The sequence below is a fragment of the Grammomys surdaster genome, unplaced genomic scaffold (assembly GCF_004785775.1).
Source record: "Grammomys surdaster isolate TR1022 unplaced genomic scaffold, NIH_TR_1.0 125580, whole genome shotgun sequence".
In the NCBI taxonomy this organism is placed as follows: domain Eukaryota; kingdom Metazoa; phylum Chordata; class Mammalia; order Rodentia; family Muridae; genus Grammomys; species Grammomys surdaster.
In genome coordinates this window covers 689,942-704,252 of record NW_021620426.1, presented here as the reverse complement: position 1 = coordinate 704,252, position 14,311 = coordinate 689,942, and the positions used below count along the sequence as shown (strand labels likewise).

General features: G+C 35.4%; 1 protein-coding gene across 1 annotated transcript in view; it reads right to left on the bottom strand.

The window, feature by feature from the left end:
- The window catches only part of Wdr49 (WD repeat domain 49), a 155,447-nt gene that overhangs the window by 29,580 nt on the left and 111,556 nt on the right, over positions 1 to 14,311 (bottom strand). Inside the window, exon 15 of the mRNA XM_028786760.1 lies at positions 3,346 to 3,526. Within this exon, the coding sequence (XP_028642593.1) occupies positions 3,346 to 3,526 (181 nt within the window). The remainder of the gene's footprint in view (positions 1 to 3,345; positions 3,527 to 14,311) is intronic.

The window sequence follows — 14,311 nt, the reverse complement described above, 5'->3', positions numbered from 1 at the left end:
TTCTGATTTACACTTTCTCTTAGTTATTTTAATTTTATGTTTTAACCTACATAAACATCAGTTATTCTAGTTAATATGTCTGGATCATAGAGTTAGAGACAATCCTAAAAGTGTTGTTAAGGTGGATTTTGTTAGTTGGAGTATCTAGACAGACACAAAATAGAGCCAGTTCAAGATGATGTCACCTTAGGCATTTCAGTCTGTACTCTGCTTCATGGACTTTCTCTTGTGTCTCCAGCCTATCCTTTGCATCTTTTGCCTGTCTCTCTCCCTCTATCTCCCTCCCTGTGTCTTATAAATACAATAAAATATATATATATAATATGGAAAACTAGCATGTTACCTGGAATACATAATAGTTACTTTGATTCTTTTATGGATTTGAAAAAAAGAAAAAGCATGATTTTTTTCTGTGTTGCCCATAGTTAACAAATATTTTCATCTATGAATTGTGTTGGTAGAGATCACCTTACACTAAGAAAAGTGCTTCAATTCTCTGCATTCTATGCTAGCACATATTGGCAATGTTCTATTTCTAAATTGGAAATGTCCTTTGCCTGAGAATAAATTGCTACTTGACATTCTGGAAAGCTGCAATTCAAAGAGATGGAAGAATAAATATCAAAGTTCAATTTAGTCTAACAAGATGTACAAAAGAGAACATTTTCCTTTTGTTTCTATGTCAGCAGAAGAAAGCATCTAAAAGCAAAATTGTTAATTAGGAGTTTTAAGAAAATGTCTATCTCTCCCGGTTCCAAAGTGATGTACTAGATTCCTTGTGCTGTCCCACTGTACCAAGGGGGTAGCTTCAAACCTGATCTAGTAATTTTGTACTCATTACCACAGTGGGGAAGGAACAGACACATTAATATTATCAAAGGAAATTGACTGTGAATTCATGTGTACTTCCACACAGTGAAGCTTACTTCAGATTCCCTTATTTGAATTTCAATTCATGTTGACAGTCAAACAACTGAAAGTATAAACCCTGAAATAACTTTGATGTATTGGTATCTCATTAGGATATAAACAGGTACCTAGGCAACATTTCATGGGTTGGAGATCCCCAATAGAGTAGGGACGGAACCATAGTAAAGTAGAAGGCACTGTAAGTTTGTATGTTTTCCTGTCTGCCAAACAGAAGTTAACTCAAGCAGAGTTGTGCACAGGCTCTAATCTAAGAACACACTGTGTGTATTACTTCAGGAGACAAGCAATGGGTGCATTAGTGTGAACTACTCAAACCTGCGATCCCTTTGGGAAGTGTCACCAAAGAATCAGCAACTGTATGTACTTGTAGATTAAAATATCTAGCTTGTCCTGTGTGCTAAGAACTATGATTCTAACATTTTTCATCTCCTTTACCTTTCCATTTCTTAATTTTGACAACTGAAAAACAGATGAGTAATTGGCAGGGCAGAGGAGAAGAGGGGAAGACAGGTAGAGAGTTTGTGCTCTGTATGCTATTCTACTGGTCAAGATGAAGACTAGTGTTAGCACTCATTTGAAACATGCTAGGTATTTTATAGAGTGATTTTCTTATCATTTCAAGCATGATTTCTTTCCATATTTGGAATAACTACTGAATGAATTTTCATTCCTTCAGCAGTAAATTCAAATCTCCACCAAATTCTGTAATTCCACATGTATTATGACTGAAGTGCTTTTTGTAGCAGTTCTTTAATGAATCAATAATAACCTTCCAGAGAGTGTCAGCAATAAATTATTAGAAAATATATAAGTCACAAACAATAACAATTTTGTTCCAGAAAACAGGAACAAAGGAACATAGCAGCAATACAGTTCTCATACCAAAACCAGACACAGAGAACTTACAGACCAATTTCTTTCATGAACGTACTTCAAAACCATTACCATAATATTATTAAGTCAATGCAATGGCATATAAAAAAACTATATATTATAGTCAAGTTGGATTTATTCAAATGTGAAAAGTTTGTTTACCATTTAAAAATCAGTTTATACCATCCATTAACCATTCAACATAGATTAGAAGTCATACCTAATACAAAAAGAAAGGGAAAATAGGCACAGATTGCAGAAAAAGATATAAAAGTTTTGCTTAAAAATAATATTATCTATGGAGAAATAAACAGTCAAAAACATTTTGAAATAATAATATTATATTAAAATAATATTAATATATAATATCAATTATATAACTATTTTTAATTAATTATTGACTTAATTAATATTAATATATAATTTAATGAATATCATAGTAAGACATCATAGTACAAATTTTTATCAAAAATCATTATATATTATCCACAAATGATTGAAATTTTAAGTACACCATTTATATTAACATAAACATTGAAATATTTAAGTATAATATAACAAAATACACAAGAAGATACCTATACTAGGAAAACTATAAAACTCTAAGAAAAGATTTTTTTTAAAAAAAAAAAAGACCTATGCTAATAGAAAGACACTGTTGTATAGCAGTTTCCACTGAATTGAAATATTCCATCCAATGGGAGTGAGAGGGCCCAAGAGACTCCAGGGAAACAAAAGACCATGTCCTAGAAAGTGAAAATTTGCAAGATTCTAGAAACTGCCTCCCCACACTTGTAATAGTAGTAATTAGCAGCCATGTGACCAGTCAAACTGAAAGATGATATTTCTTCCACCTGGCCAGCTTCCTGCTTGCAGCTTCCATGAGTCATAATCTGTGCTGGCACAGGCTTTTTAAAGATACAGCTACTTTTTGAGTCAATTCTTTTCTATATGTTAACTCTCACCCACAATTCCATTAGTAATTCCAATAAATACACATCACTTTGTCAAATTGGACTTTGGTTCTATCATTACTTTAGTCCATGGGGGGAAGGGGGTTCACTTTCTGACAACCAATGGATGTGTATGTGTTGTGTCTCCTCAGGAACAGTCTGTCACTTAACAGATGTCACTGGTTTGTTCCAAGATGACAAGTATCTTCAATAACAACCATAATCATAATTCTAAAATTTTGTTTAATTAATGCCAATAAACTGAAGTTTTTATGAAAAGGTGTAAGACTCAGGAGAGCAAAGAAAATATGGAGGAACCGAGAGATAGTGGATGGGGAGAAAGAGATAGGAAACAGAGAGTACAAGTATGAAGAGATGGAAAAATTAAGAATTCAATGGAGACAAAAAAATACATCAACAACCCTAAGAACATACCAACACCATATACAAACACTCAATAATCTCCAAACCTTAAGAGGAAGTTTGAGGTTTTCATTGGATAGCCACACAGCACCACAAGGGGTTAGGACCAGCTGTATGCAAGTATTATCTACACTCCACATCCAAATAATGACTAAAAGTACTTACATTTGTGTTGTGTTGTTTTTGTCTTCCTCAGTAAGTAGAGACTGTTCTGTTGAGTCTAAGCATGACTCCTCTTTAGAACATAAAGAGTTTACTTTCATGCTTTCCTCTTGAATTTTACTTTCTATTAAATTAGTATCCCGTTTAGGAAGAGAAAAGTAGTTTTCAATATTCCAATGGCTTGCCTAAAAATAGAAATCTATTTTATTTTCATAAAATTTATTTTCATCAATAATTTATGTAAATTTACCATGAACAAGATTAGTAAATTAACTTTCATGAATATTCACAAACAAAAATGAGCAAGACCAGCTATTATCTTACAGTTTTCTAAAGGAGAATATATATATATTCTGTAAAGGTAGAACATGAGCTATATCATAACAAAGAAACAGAAAGTATCCAGTGAAATTATTATGAGTCACAATGGTTATTGTCATTTATGCTTTTAATACCTGAAGCAAAAAGAGATAAAAATAATAAAAAAGCTTCGGTCAAAAATTTTACAATTAAGTTTTCTACTGCATTCTTTGCACCCAACTTTTTAAAACAAAGTCTCGGAAACAAATTTAGTTATTAAAATTTCCCAGGAAAATGACTAGGGTAGTTTTCATGTGCTTTGCTTAAAATGATTTATATAATCAATGGCTGCCATTCACATATTTTGTATCTTGTACACTATATTAAATATATACATACGGGAAATAGACATCCTAGTGAGTTTTCACTAGCATAAAAATAGGTCTACCTTATCTGAAAAATGTTTACTATATAAAAATTTCAGGGTAGCTGTCTTAGTGTTTCTATTGCTATGATAAAACACAATGACCCAATAGCAAGATGGAGAGGAAAGGGTTTATTTGGCTTACATTTCCTTATTGCTGGGCATCATTGAAATCAAGACAGAAACACAAACAAGGTAAGAACCTGAAGGCAAGAGATGATTCAGAGGCTATGGAGGGGTATGATTATGTCAATCAAGGATTTTGTATTGGATATTTCGTCCTCAGTAGGGTGGTGTAAGAAGTAGATTGTAAACCAGACTGAGCCTGTCTTAAGTCGTTCTGACAAGAAAGCCTTCCATACCGATCATGAAATATGCATTATCATAAGCAATGCACTTCTGTCCTAGGTTGGTAAGGCTCTGTGCAGGATCTTACCCATCCTTGGCTTGATAGCCTGTTAAATTAATAACTCTGTCTGGGGGTCCATTTTCAGTTTCAAGTCACGTACTTTGCCTGCCAGCCTGTTGATGTAGTTATAGACAAGCTTTAACACAATGGGCAGGAATAAAAGTATTCACAGGACAAGAAGGGCTACCATGATCAAGCTATATAATGCTATTCCTGAGGTTTGACTAAAATGGAAATACTGCCCTCGGGCCATAGACAATTTTATAGGCATTATCTGCAGCATCAAAGCCCAACAGAGCAGCATTCTTTAAATTCATAATCTCACTATGCAAAGTTAAGACACCCAGAGAGGTGTTAGGATTAGGCCAAATACTCTACAGGTGTCTTTAAACTTTTTTCTAATTATAATGACAATCATTGTAAATTGTAGAAGTAACACTACTCCAATGATATTTGTCATGACACTTGGGATGGCTCCTAGCTCTTGAACCCTGAGCCTCCTTCAGATAATTTGAATAGATTATAGAGGATCACCCATTGTTCCAGATATCTATGTAAATCCTTTTGTATACCCAGTGTATTAATAACATTTTTTTTTGCTAAATGGTTAACAAAAATAGCTGTCTTAACTCCTTGTGTCAATGTTATTGCAGAAGCAGTAGTGCTAGCAATTAATGAAATTAAAGCTGTTATACCAGCAATAATCAAGCCCGCTACTCTCTTGCTTCTGAGTAAAGCCTAACTCACTTCTTATAGCACTTTCAAGCTTTTTTCAGAGAATCAAGGTTTTCTAATACCTGGCAGGAATCTGTCATTGGACAAGGACAAGGAAATGAGCTGCTTAGAAGGAATCTGACATTGGGCTAGAACAAAGAAGTAATTTCAGACAGAAATCTAAATCCTAGGCCAGAACAAAAAAAGAAATTTCAGGCAGGAAATCTAAATCTTAGGCTAGAACAAAGAAATAGTTATAGGCAGAAACCTAAATCTTAAGCTAGAACAAAGAAGTAGGCTTCAGGCATGATAAAGATTTTGGGCTAGGACAGGGAAGTATGCTCATATATTTTGATCATTCTGATAAGTCCTTAGAAATAGTGATTACAGGAGTGATCACTGGACTCTGTTTATTGTCATGTATGTTCTTTGATTAGCTGGGTTTATTGTCTTTTTTGTTCCTGGACTATTTGCATCTATTGTATTGCTAGTTCCTCAAACTAGAACTGACCTTAATACTTGCATGTAATTTAAACAGTATAAATCAAAAAAAGGAGGAGGAGGGGTGGAGTAGGGGATTAATGGGGGAGGGGGGAATGGGAAAGAGCGGATGACATCTGAAATGTAAATAAATAAAATATCAAATAAAAAAAAGAAATAGCTTCTAGGCTATTGAGAGGCTGCCCTCTGAAAGGAATTAAGACAGTTTTCTGATACCCTGACTGAGATGTTCCCAAGCATGAGTGGCCATGAAAGCATACAACCTGAGAGCCCTAATACAAACCTGGGCTATGATATTTGTATTAAATAAACTGCCTTTTAAAATAATGTACATAGTTTTGCATATCATATGAGTAACATAAAATAGACATGTATACAGAGATTCTTGGAGATGGACACTAGTTCTTTGTTTCAAACAATTTTTTTTATAAAATATATTCTAATTACAGTTTCCTTTCCCTGAAATATTCTGAGATCTTCCCAAGTATCACACCATCACACACCCAAATACCCAAATCTCCTCCCTCCCTTTCTCTCTCTCTCTCTCTCTCTCTATTATACAAATAGACATTTAATAATAGTAATAGTAACAAACATATCAGAATATCAGAAAACAGAGAAAGAAGAAAAAGCACAAGAAACAAACAGATGCTAAGATATGCAATCCACAGAAAACTGATAAAATCAGAACTTGTAACCATAATATATGAGAAAAGACCAGTGAGTTTTCTAAAAAATATCCCAAAGTATGTGAGACAATAAAACTGAAAATAACATGAGTTCATTTTTTGTTGGCCACCTACTGCTGGGCATGGAAATTGCCCTTAAGTGTGGTTTATATCACCAGTGAGATTCCTTTAAGAAAAAACTATTATTTTCATTGCAATCAGTTATTACTTAGAGACAGCTTCTGGGTTAGAAATGGTAGCTTGTATCTATTTTCCCTCTCACAACTGGGATCACTTCTAGCTTACAGTTATGCAGGGCTATATGAGGCTAGTCTCTGTGAGTTCCCATGTGCATCAGTCCTGTTGCATCCAGAAAGCACTTTTCCTTGGTGTCATCCACCCACTCTGGCTCTTAGAATCATTCTGACTCCCCTTTTGGAGGACTCTCTGACCCCTAAGGGAAGGAATTATGGAGACATTCCATTTATGATTGAGTGTTCCAAGATCTCTCACTCTCTGCACAGTGGCCAGTTGTGGTTATCTGTATTTGTTCCCATCAACTATAATAAAACTTTCCATGATGATGGCTGAGCAAGATGCTGATTTATACATTTAGCAAAATGCTGTTAGGAGTCATTTTGTGTGTACATTCTTTAAGCTGAAATTAGTATTTGGTTTTCCCCTAGACCTAGCTAGTCTCAAATTCTTGACTACCCAAGGAGTTTGAGATATCCTTTAATCTCATGGAGTTGGCCTTATATCCAATGAATCGTGGTTGAAGAATCCAAAAAACTTTGTGATAATACATACCATTGTAATTTGTAGGCTTGTCACCAGTACAAACAGCAGCTTGTGGATATGTTGGTAGTGTGCAGAGTCCCTTCCAGATCCATGAACACTACACAATAGTGGTGAAGGCTTTAGGTAGGCATCAACTTGACTTCTTTGTGTTCAGTGAGATATGTGGGTGTTGTCTTCAACAACAAGCCCTCGCCATCAGTTTATGGAAAGCAACCCACTGTCCTGACAATAGCCTGGGCTGTTTGGGGGTTTCCACGAGATTCTTTGGGCCAACAAATCAATCAGATATAACCCATTCCTTGTGCTGCAAGTTTCACTTGGTAATAAGAGATGTACAGTAGGAGCTTTATTGAAGAAGCTTCTATTATAATTGGGTTACATATGACTCCTCACAGGTCCTTAGTTTTAGCTGTCCCACCTTGTACTCCCTCCCTTACCATCTCCCTTACATCTCCCATTCCCTCCTCCCCATTTGATCCTCTTGTCCAGTCTCCCACCCCAATCCATCCATAACTACCTAGACTATCTCCACTTCCTTTGCTCTCCATTAGTAATTACTCTATATGGAACCTCTGTAAGGTGTATAGACTGTAGTCTGATTATCAAAACATAATACCATATGTTCCCATAAAAGTGAACACATATCAGTTATCTTGGGTTTCTGAGTTACCTCACTCAGGACTATTTTTTTTTACTTCTTCCATTTACCTGCAAATTTTATTTGTTTAACAGCTGAGTAATATTCCATTGTATAAATGTACCACATTGTCTTTTTCCAATTATTTGATGATAGATATCTAGGCTGTTTTCAATTTCTCATTATGATTAATAGAATAACAATGACGATGATTGAACATGTGTCTCTGTAGTAGCACGTAGAGCCTTGTGTATATACCAAAGTTCGCTAGACATGGATTTGGAGGTTGATTGATTCCCAGCTTCCTGAGGAAACACCATACTGATTTCTATGGAGGTTGTATAAGTTTTCATTCCCATAAGCAATGGATGAGTATTCCCATTACACCACATCCTTGCCGATATGACTTGTCTTTTGTTTTACAGATATTGGCTATTTTGATGAGTGTAAGATGAAATCTCAAAATAGTTCAAATTTGTATTTCCTTAATGAGTAAGGATATTAAACATATCTTTGTATACGTTGAAAATAGGTTCTTTTCTCATACAACACATCTTAAACAGTTTTTCCTCTCTCCATGCCTCTCAGCTACCTCACACACCACCACTCTTCTATCCCCAGTGCCATGTCCACTCCATATCCTCTTCAGAAAAACTCAGGCCACCAAGGTACAGCACCCAAACAGGACAAAACAGGATACAATAAGACAAGGAAAAAGCTGAAGAAGGCAACCTAATAGGAAGATAGTAATGCCTAGAACAGGCAATAGAGTCAGAGATACAACTGTAGCCATTGTTAGGATGTTAGGAGTCCACCCAAAAGACCAGGCTAAAAGCCATAACACATTTGCAGAGGACCTGATACAAACCTGTGCAGGCCCCGACCTAGCCGCTTCAGTCTCTGTGAGCCCATGTGAGCCCTGCTTTGTGGATTTGGTGGGCCATGTTCTCATGGTATCCTCCTTTCCTTTTGACTCTTACATTCCCATTCCCTAGAGGAAGGATCCAATGTAGAACTCCAATTTAGACTCTCTCTCTCTCTCTCTCTCTCTCTCTCTCTCTCTCTCTCTCTCTCTCTGATGTCTATGGGTCTTTACACTGGCTCGCATCTGCTGGTAGAGAGAGCCACTTCAACGACAACTCTACAAGGCACTAATCTATGAATATAGCAGAAAGTTATTAAGAAGTATTTCACTGACTTTGTTTTGCCAGTTGTGCTCTATCCTGTATCTCTGAGCTATCTAGTCTCTCCCTCATACCTATCCAGACAGTATAGAGAATGGGCTCCCTCTCATTGGCTGGTTGCTCTCACAAGTTCTGACCTACCATTTCACCAGCACATCTTTCAGGCAGGACAGATTATAGATGCATTCAATGAGCTATGTGAATATTATCCTAGGAAATAGGACTTTATTTTCAATTTTCAGAGCATGACTTTCTCATCAGCCTGTGTAGTTTAGGGATCTCCACCTAACCACCTTGGGCAGCAACTCAACACAATGCAAACCAATCCTACCCCTGGAAGCTTTGCCTGGCTACAAGAGATAGCTAGCTCAGACCCCATATCCTCCATTACTAGGAGTCCTCACTAGGATCACCCTCATAGATTCCAGGAAATGTCCACAGCACTGGATTTCCACATACACTCCATTGCTTTCCCCAATTCTACCTGTCTCTTCCCACACTATCTCCCTCTATCCCTCCCCACCACCTGATCCTTCCTGGTCCAGTCCCCACTGCCCCCAGTCTGTCCAAAACAATGTATTCTATATTCCTTTCCCAGGCAAGTCCAGGTGACCCACCTCTAGCCTTCCTCTTTGCCTAACCTCTCTGGGTCTGTGAATTGTAACTTGTTTATCATTTACTTAATGATTAATATTCATTTATAAGTTAATATGTAGTATATTTATCTTTTTGACTATGGGTTACCTCATTCAAGATGAATTTTTTCTAGTTGTATCCATTTGCCTGAAAATTAATAATTTTTATACATCCTAATATCATTTTTAAACATCTGTATAAATCTGTAATTTAACCTGTGTAAATGTACTACATTTTGTTTTTCCATTCTTCTATTGAAGGGCATCTAGAATACTTCTAGTTTCTAGCTATTATGAATAAATCTTCAATGAACATAGTTAATCAATTGTCCTTGTGGTAGGACAAAGCATCCTTTTGATACATGTCCAAGAATAGCATAGCTGGATCTTGACTTTACACTACCAGTAGCAATGGAGGAGTGTTCTCTTTGCTATACACGCCCAACATGAGATGTCACTTGTGTTGTGCATCTTAGCCATTCTGACAGGTGTCAGATGGAATCTCAAACTAACTTTGATTCACATTTTTCTGATGACTAGGGATCTTAAGCATTTCTTTACGTGTTTCTGGGCCACTTTAAAGTCTTCTATTGAAAATTCTCTGTTTAGATCTATACTACATTTTAATTGGATTATTTGGATTTGGTGATATCTAGTTTTGTGAGTTCTTTATATATTTTAGATATTCGTCCCCTGTTGGAAGTGGAGTTGTTAAAAACACTATATAGGTTGCCTCTTTATCACATTGATGGCCCCTTTTGCCTAAAAAAAGTTTTTCAGTGTCATGAGGTTCCATTTACTGATTGTTGATCAGTGTTTTGTTCACAAAGTCCACTCCTTTGCCAATGCACTCAAGGCTATTTCCCAATTTTTGTTCTATCATGTTCAGTATATCTGGTTTTATGTTTAGGTATTGTTCCACTTAGAATTTTATGCAGGGTGATAAATATGGGTTTGTTTGCATTCTTCTACATGCAGGCATCCTGTATGACCAACATCGTTTGTTCAAGATACTGTCTTTTTTCCAGTGTATTTCTGGCTTCTTTATGAGAACCCAAGTGCCCATCAGAGTGTGGGTTTGATTTCATTAGTCAACAGATCTGCTTTTGTGCCAATAATATGAAGTTTTATTATTATACTTCTAAATTACAGCTTGAAATCAGGAATATATAGCATTATTTTAGCTATCCTGAACTTGTTGTTGTTGTTGTTTTCCATATGAAATTAAGGGTTGTTCTTTACAGGTCTATAAAGAATTGTGTTGAAACTTTGAGGAATATTGCATAGACTCTGAAGATTTCTTTGGAAGGATGGCCATTTTTACTGTTAATCCTATTGATCCATGAGTATGGGAGATCTTTCCATCTTCCAGTATCTTCTTCAATTTCTTTCTTCAAAGACTTGAAGTATTTTTTCATACAAGAATTTCACTTGCTTAGTTAGGGTTACCCCAAGATATTTTACATTATTTGAGGGTTTGAAGTTATTGTGAAAGGTGTTGTTTCCATGATTTCCTTCTCAGTAAATTAGTCATTTGTAAGTAGGAGGGATACTGACTTTTTTTTTTTAGTTGATCTTGTATCCTGCCTCTTCACTGAAAGTGTGTATCAGCTCCATGACATACCAGGTAGAATTTTTAGAGTCATTTATATGTGCTCTCGTGATATCTGCACATAAAACTACTTTGACTTACTTCTTTCCATTTTGTATTCTATTGATCTCCTTCAGTTGTCTTACTGCTTCAGCTAAAATTTGAGACACTATATTGAATAGATATTTAGCCACTAGATAACCTGGTCTTATTCCAAATTTTAGTGGAATTGCATTGAGTTTCTCTCCGTTTAATTTGATGTTGGCTGTTAGCTTGCAGTAAATTGTCTTTATTATGTTAAGGCAATGATAAATTCCTTATCTCCTCGGGATTTTTATAATGATGTAGTGTTGGATCTTTTAAGACCTTTCTGTATCTAATGAAATTATCATAGTTTTTCTTCAGTTTGTTTATATGATGAATTGCATTTTCTGATTTTCATATATTAAAGCATCTTTGCATTTCTGAGATGAAGCCTACTTGATCATGCAACATGATCTTTTCGATGTGTTCTGGGTTTCAGTTTAAAAGTATTGCATTGAGTATTTTTGCCTCTGTTCCTAAGGAAACAAAGTCTGCAATTTTCTTTCTTTGTTGAGTCATTATGTGGTTTAGGTGTGAGGATAATTGTGGCTTCGTAAAATAAATGAGACAATGTTCCTTCTGTTTTTATTTTGTAGAATAATATGAGCAGTATTGTCATTAACTCTTCTTTGAAATACTAAAACCATCTGGCTCTGGGTTTCTTTTGGTTGTGAGAATTTAATGACTGTTTCTATTTCATTAGGGGTTATAGATACATTTACATTGTCTATCTGATCTTGACTAGAATTTGTTAAGAGATACCTACTGAGATAATTTTCCATTTCTTATATATTTTTAATCTTTGAGAAATAAAGGTTTTTTTTAACATATATCCTTATTATTCTCTGAATTTCTTTAGTACCTATTGTTATGTCCTTTTTTCATTTCTAATTTTGGTAATTTTGATGTTTCTTTCCATCTTTTAGTTGGTTGTATAAGGATATCTCTATTTTATTAATTTTCTCAAAGAACCTACTCTTCGATTCATTAATTCTTTGTATTGTTCTTTGTTTCTATTTTATCGATTTCAGCCTTCAGAGTGATTATTTCTTGCTGTCTACTTCTCTTGAGTGTGCTGATTTCGTCTTGTTCTAGGGCAGTGGGACTCAACTTGTGCGTTGTGACCATCAAAAACCACCTGTTTCAGATAATCTTAAGAACCCCAAACAATAAATTTATTTTGTTATTTCTTCATTAAAGCGGTAGTACATTAATCTGCTCTAGACTCCATGTCTGGTGAGCACATGCTCCTCGCTAATTGCCCAAATGTTTTGGATTCAAGATCGAAAGACATACAGGCAATCTTATTTTTATTATGCCTTAAGCTCAATGGCTGGCCCACTCACTAACTCTACGTGGCTAAAACACAGTCCCCTCCAATATTCTTGAGTTGATATTTATTAAATTTATATTTAATATATATTTATATTCACCTTTGCTGCCCTAGACCCTGCTGGGTAGTCCTCCTGGGGCTGCTTTGTCCCTGTACCTACATGTAATGTCTACTGTCTCTCCCTCCTGCACTTATCTGGCGTGGTTCATCTCCTACGCCCTTTTCATGGCCGAATCCCCTCTTCTTCTTCAGTCCCTTCCCAGAATTCTAGAAGTCTCGCCTCTGTCTCTCTGCCAAGCCATTGGCTGCCACTGCAGGAAACTTTATTGATCAGTCAAAAAAACAGCAGGGAACAGAATTCGTTTAATGCTACTTGCAGAAGACAGCAAACAGGTTTTGGGGTGACATGATTAGCATGAGAACAAAGGCACTATACTTCATTACTGTAATTTTGCTACAGAGCAGTGTCTCAGTTCCTAAGACCACCGGAAATATGTCTTTTTCAATGGTCATGACCCAGAGGCTGAGAATAGGTACTCTAGAGCTTCCTGGTCTGCTGTTAAGTTGTTAGTATAATATTTATTTACCTATGTTTTTAATGTAGGCATTTAGTGCTATGCTGCAAACTTTAATTTTAGCACCACATTCATTGTATTTGTTTAAGTTTGGGTGTGCTCTGTATTCATTTTCACAAAATCCTAAAAAGTCTTTAAACTTGTTACAATTTCTGTCTTTGATCCATTTTTCATTCAGTAGAGAGTTGACCAAAAATATTGCTCAGTATAGAAGTCTGGGCTGGTGTCTTTCATCTCTTAGAGTCTGCAATACATCATTCCAGGCCCTTTTGGCTTTAGAAACTCCATTAAGAACTCAGATGTAATTGTAATATGTCTGCCTTTATAAGTTACTTGGTCCTTTTTCCTTTGCAGTTTTTAATATTCTTTTTTGGTTTCTCTCTCTCTCTCTCTCTCTCTCTCTCTCTCTCTCTCTCTCTCTCTGTGTGTGTGTGTGTGTGTGTGTTTTAATTATTATGTGGTAAGGAGACTTCCTTTTCTGATCCAATCTATTTGATAATCTGTATGCTTCTTATATCTTGATAGGCATGACTTTCTTTAGATTAAGAAATTTTTCTTCCATAATTTTGTTGAAAATATTTTTTAGGCCTTAGATTCTTCTCCTTTCTCTATTTCTATTTTTTTTTTATTTTGGTCTTTTTTATAATATCCCAGACTTCCTGGAATTTTTATGTCAGGTTTTTTTTTATTTAATTCTTTTGGACTTATATATCCATTTCTTCTGTCAGTGCCTGACATTCTCTCTTCTATCTGTGATATTCTGTTGGTAAAGCTTGTCTCTATAATTCCTGTTTGAAATCCTAAATTTTTCATTTCCAGAATTCTCTGTTTGTGATTTATAATTACTATTATTATTATTACTTTTGTTTCCATTTTCAAGTCTTGAATTGTTTTAGTCATTCCTTCAAATGTATCTTCTTTTTTTCTTCCATTAAAAGATTTACTTATTTCTACCAATAATTTTGTATTTTTCTTAATTTCTTTAAGGGATTTATTCATTCCCTCTTAGTCATGTCTATCATCTTCATATAGTTAGTTTTAAGGTCTTTTTCTCAAGCTTATGCTAAATTAGATTATTCGGGGCCTGCTGTGGTAAAAATACCTGGGCTTTAGT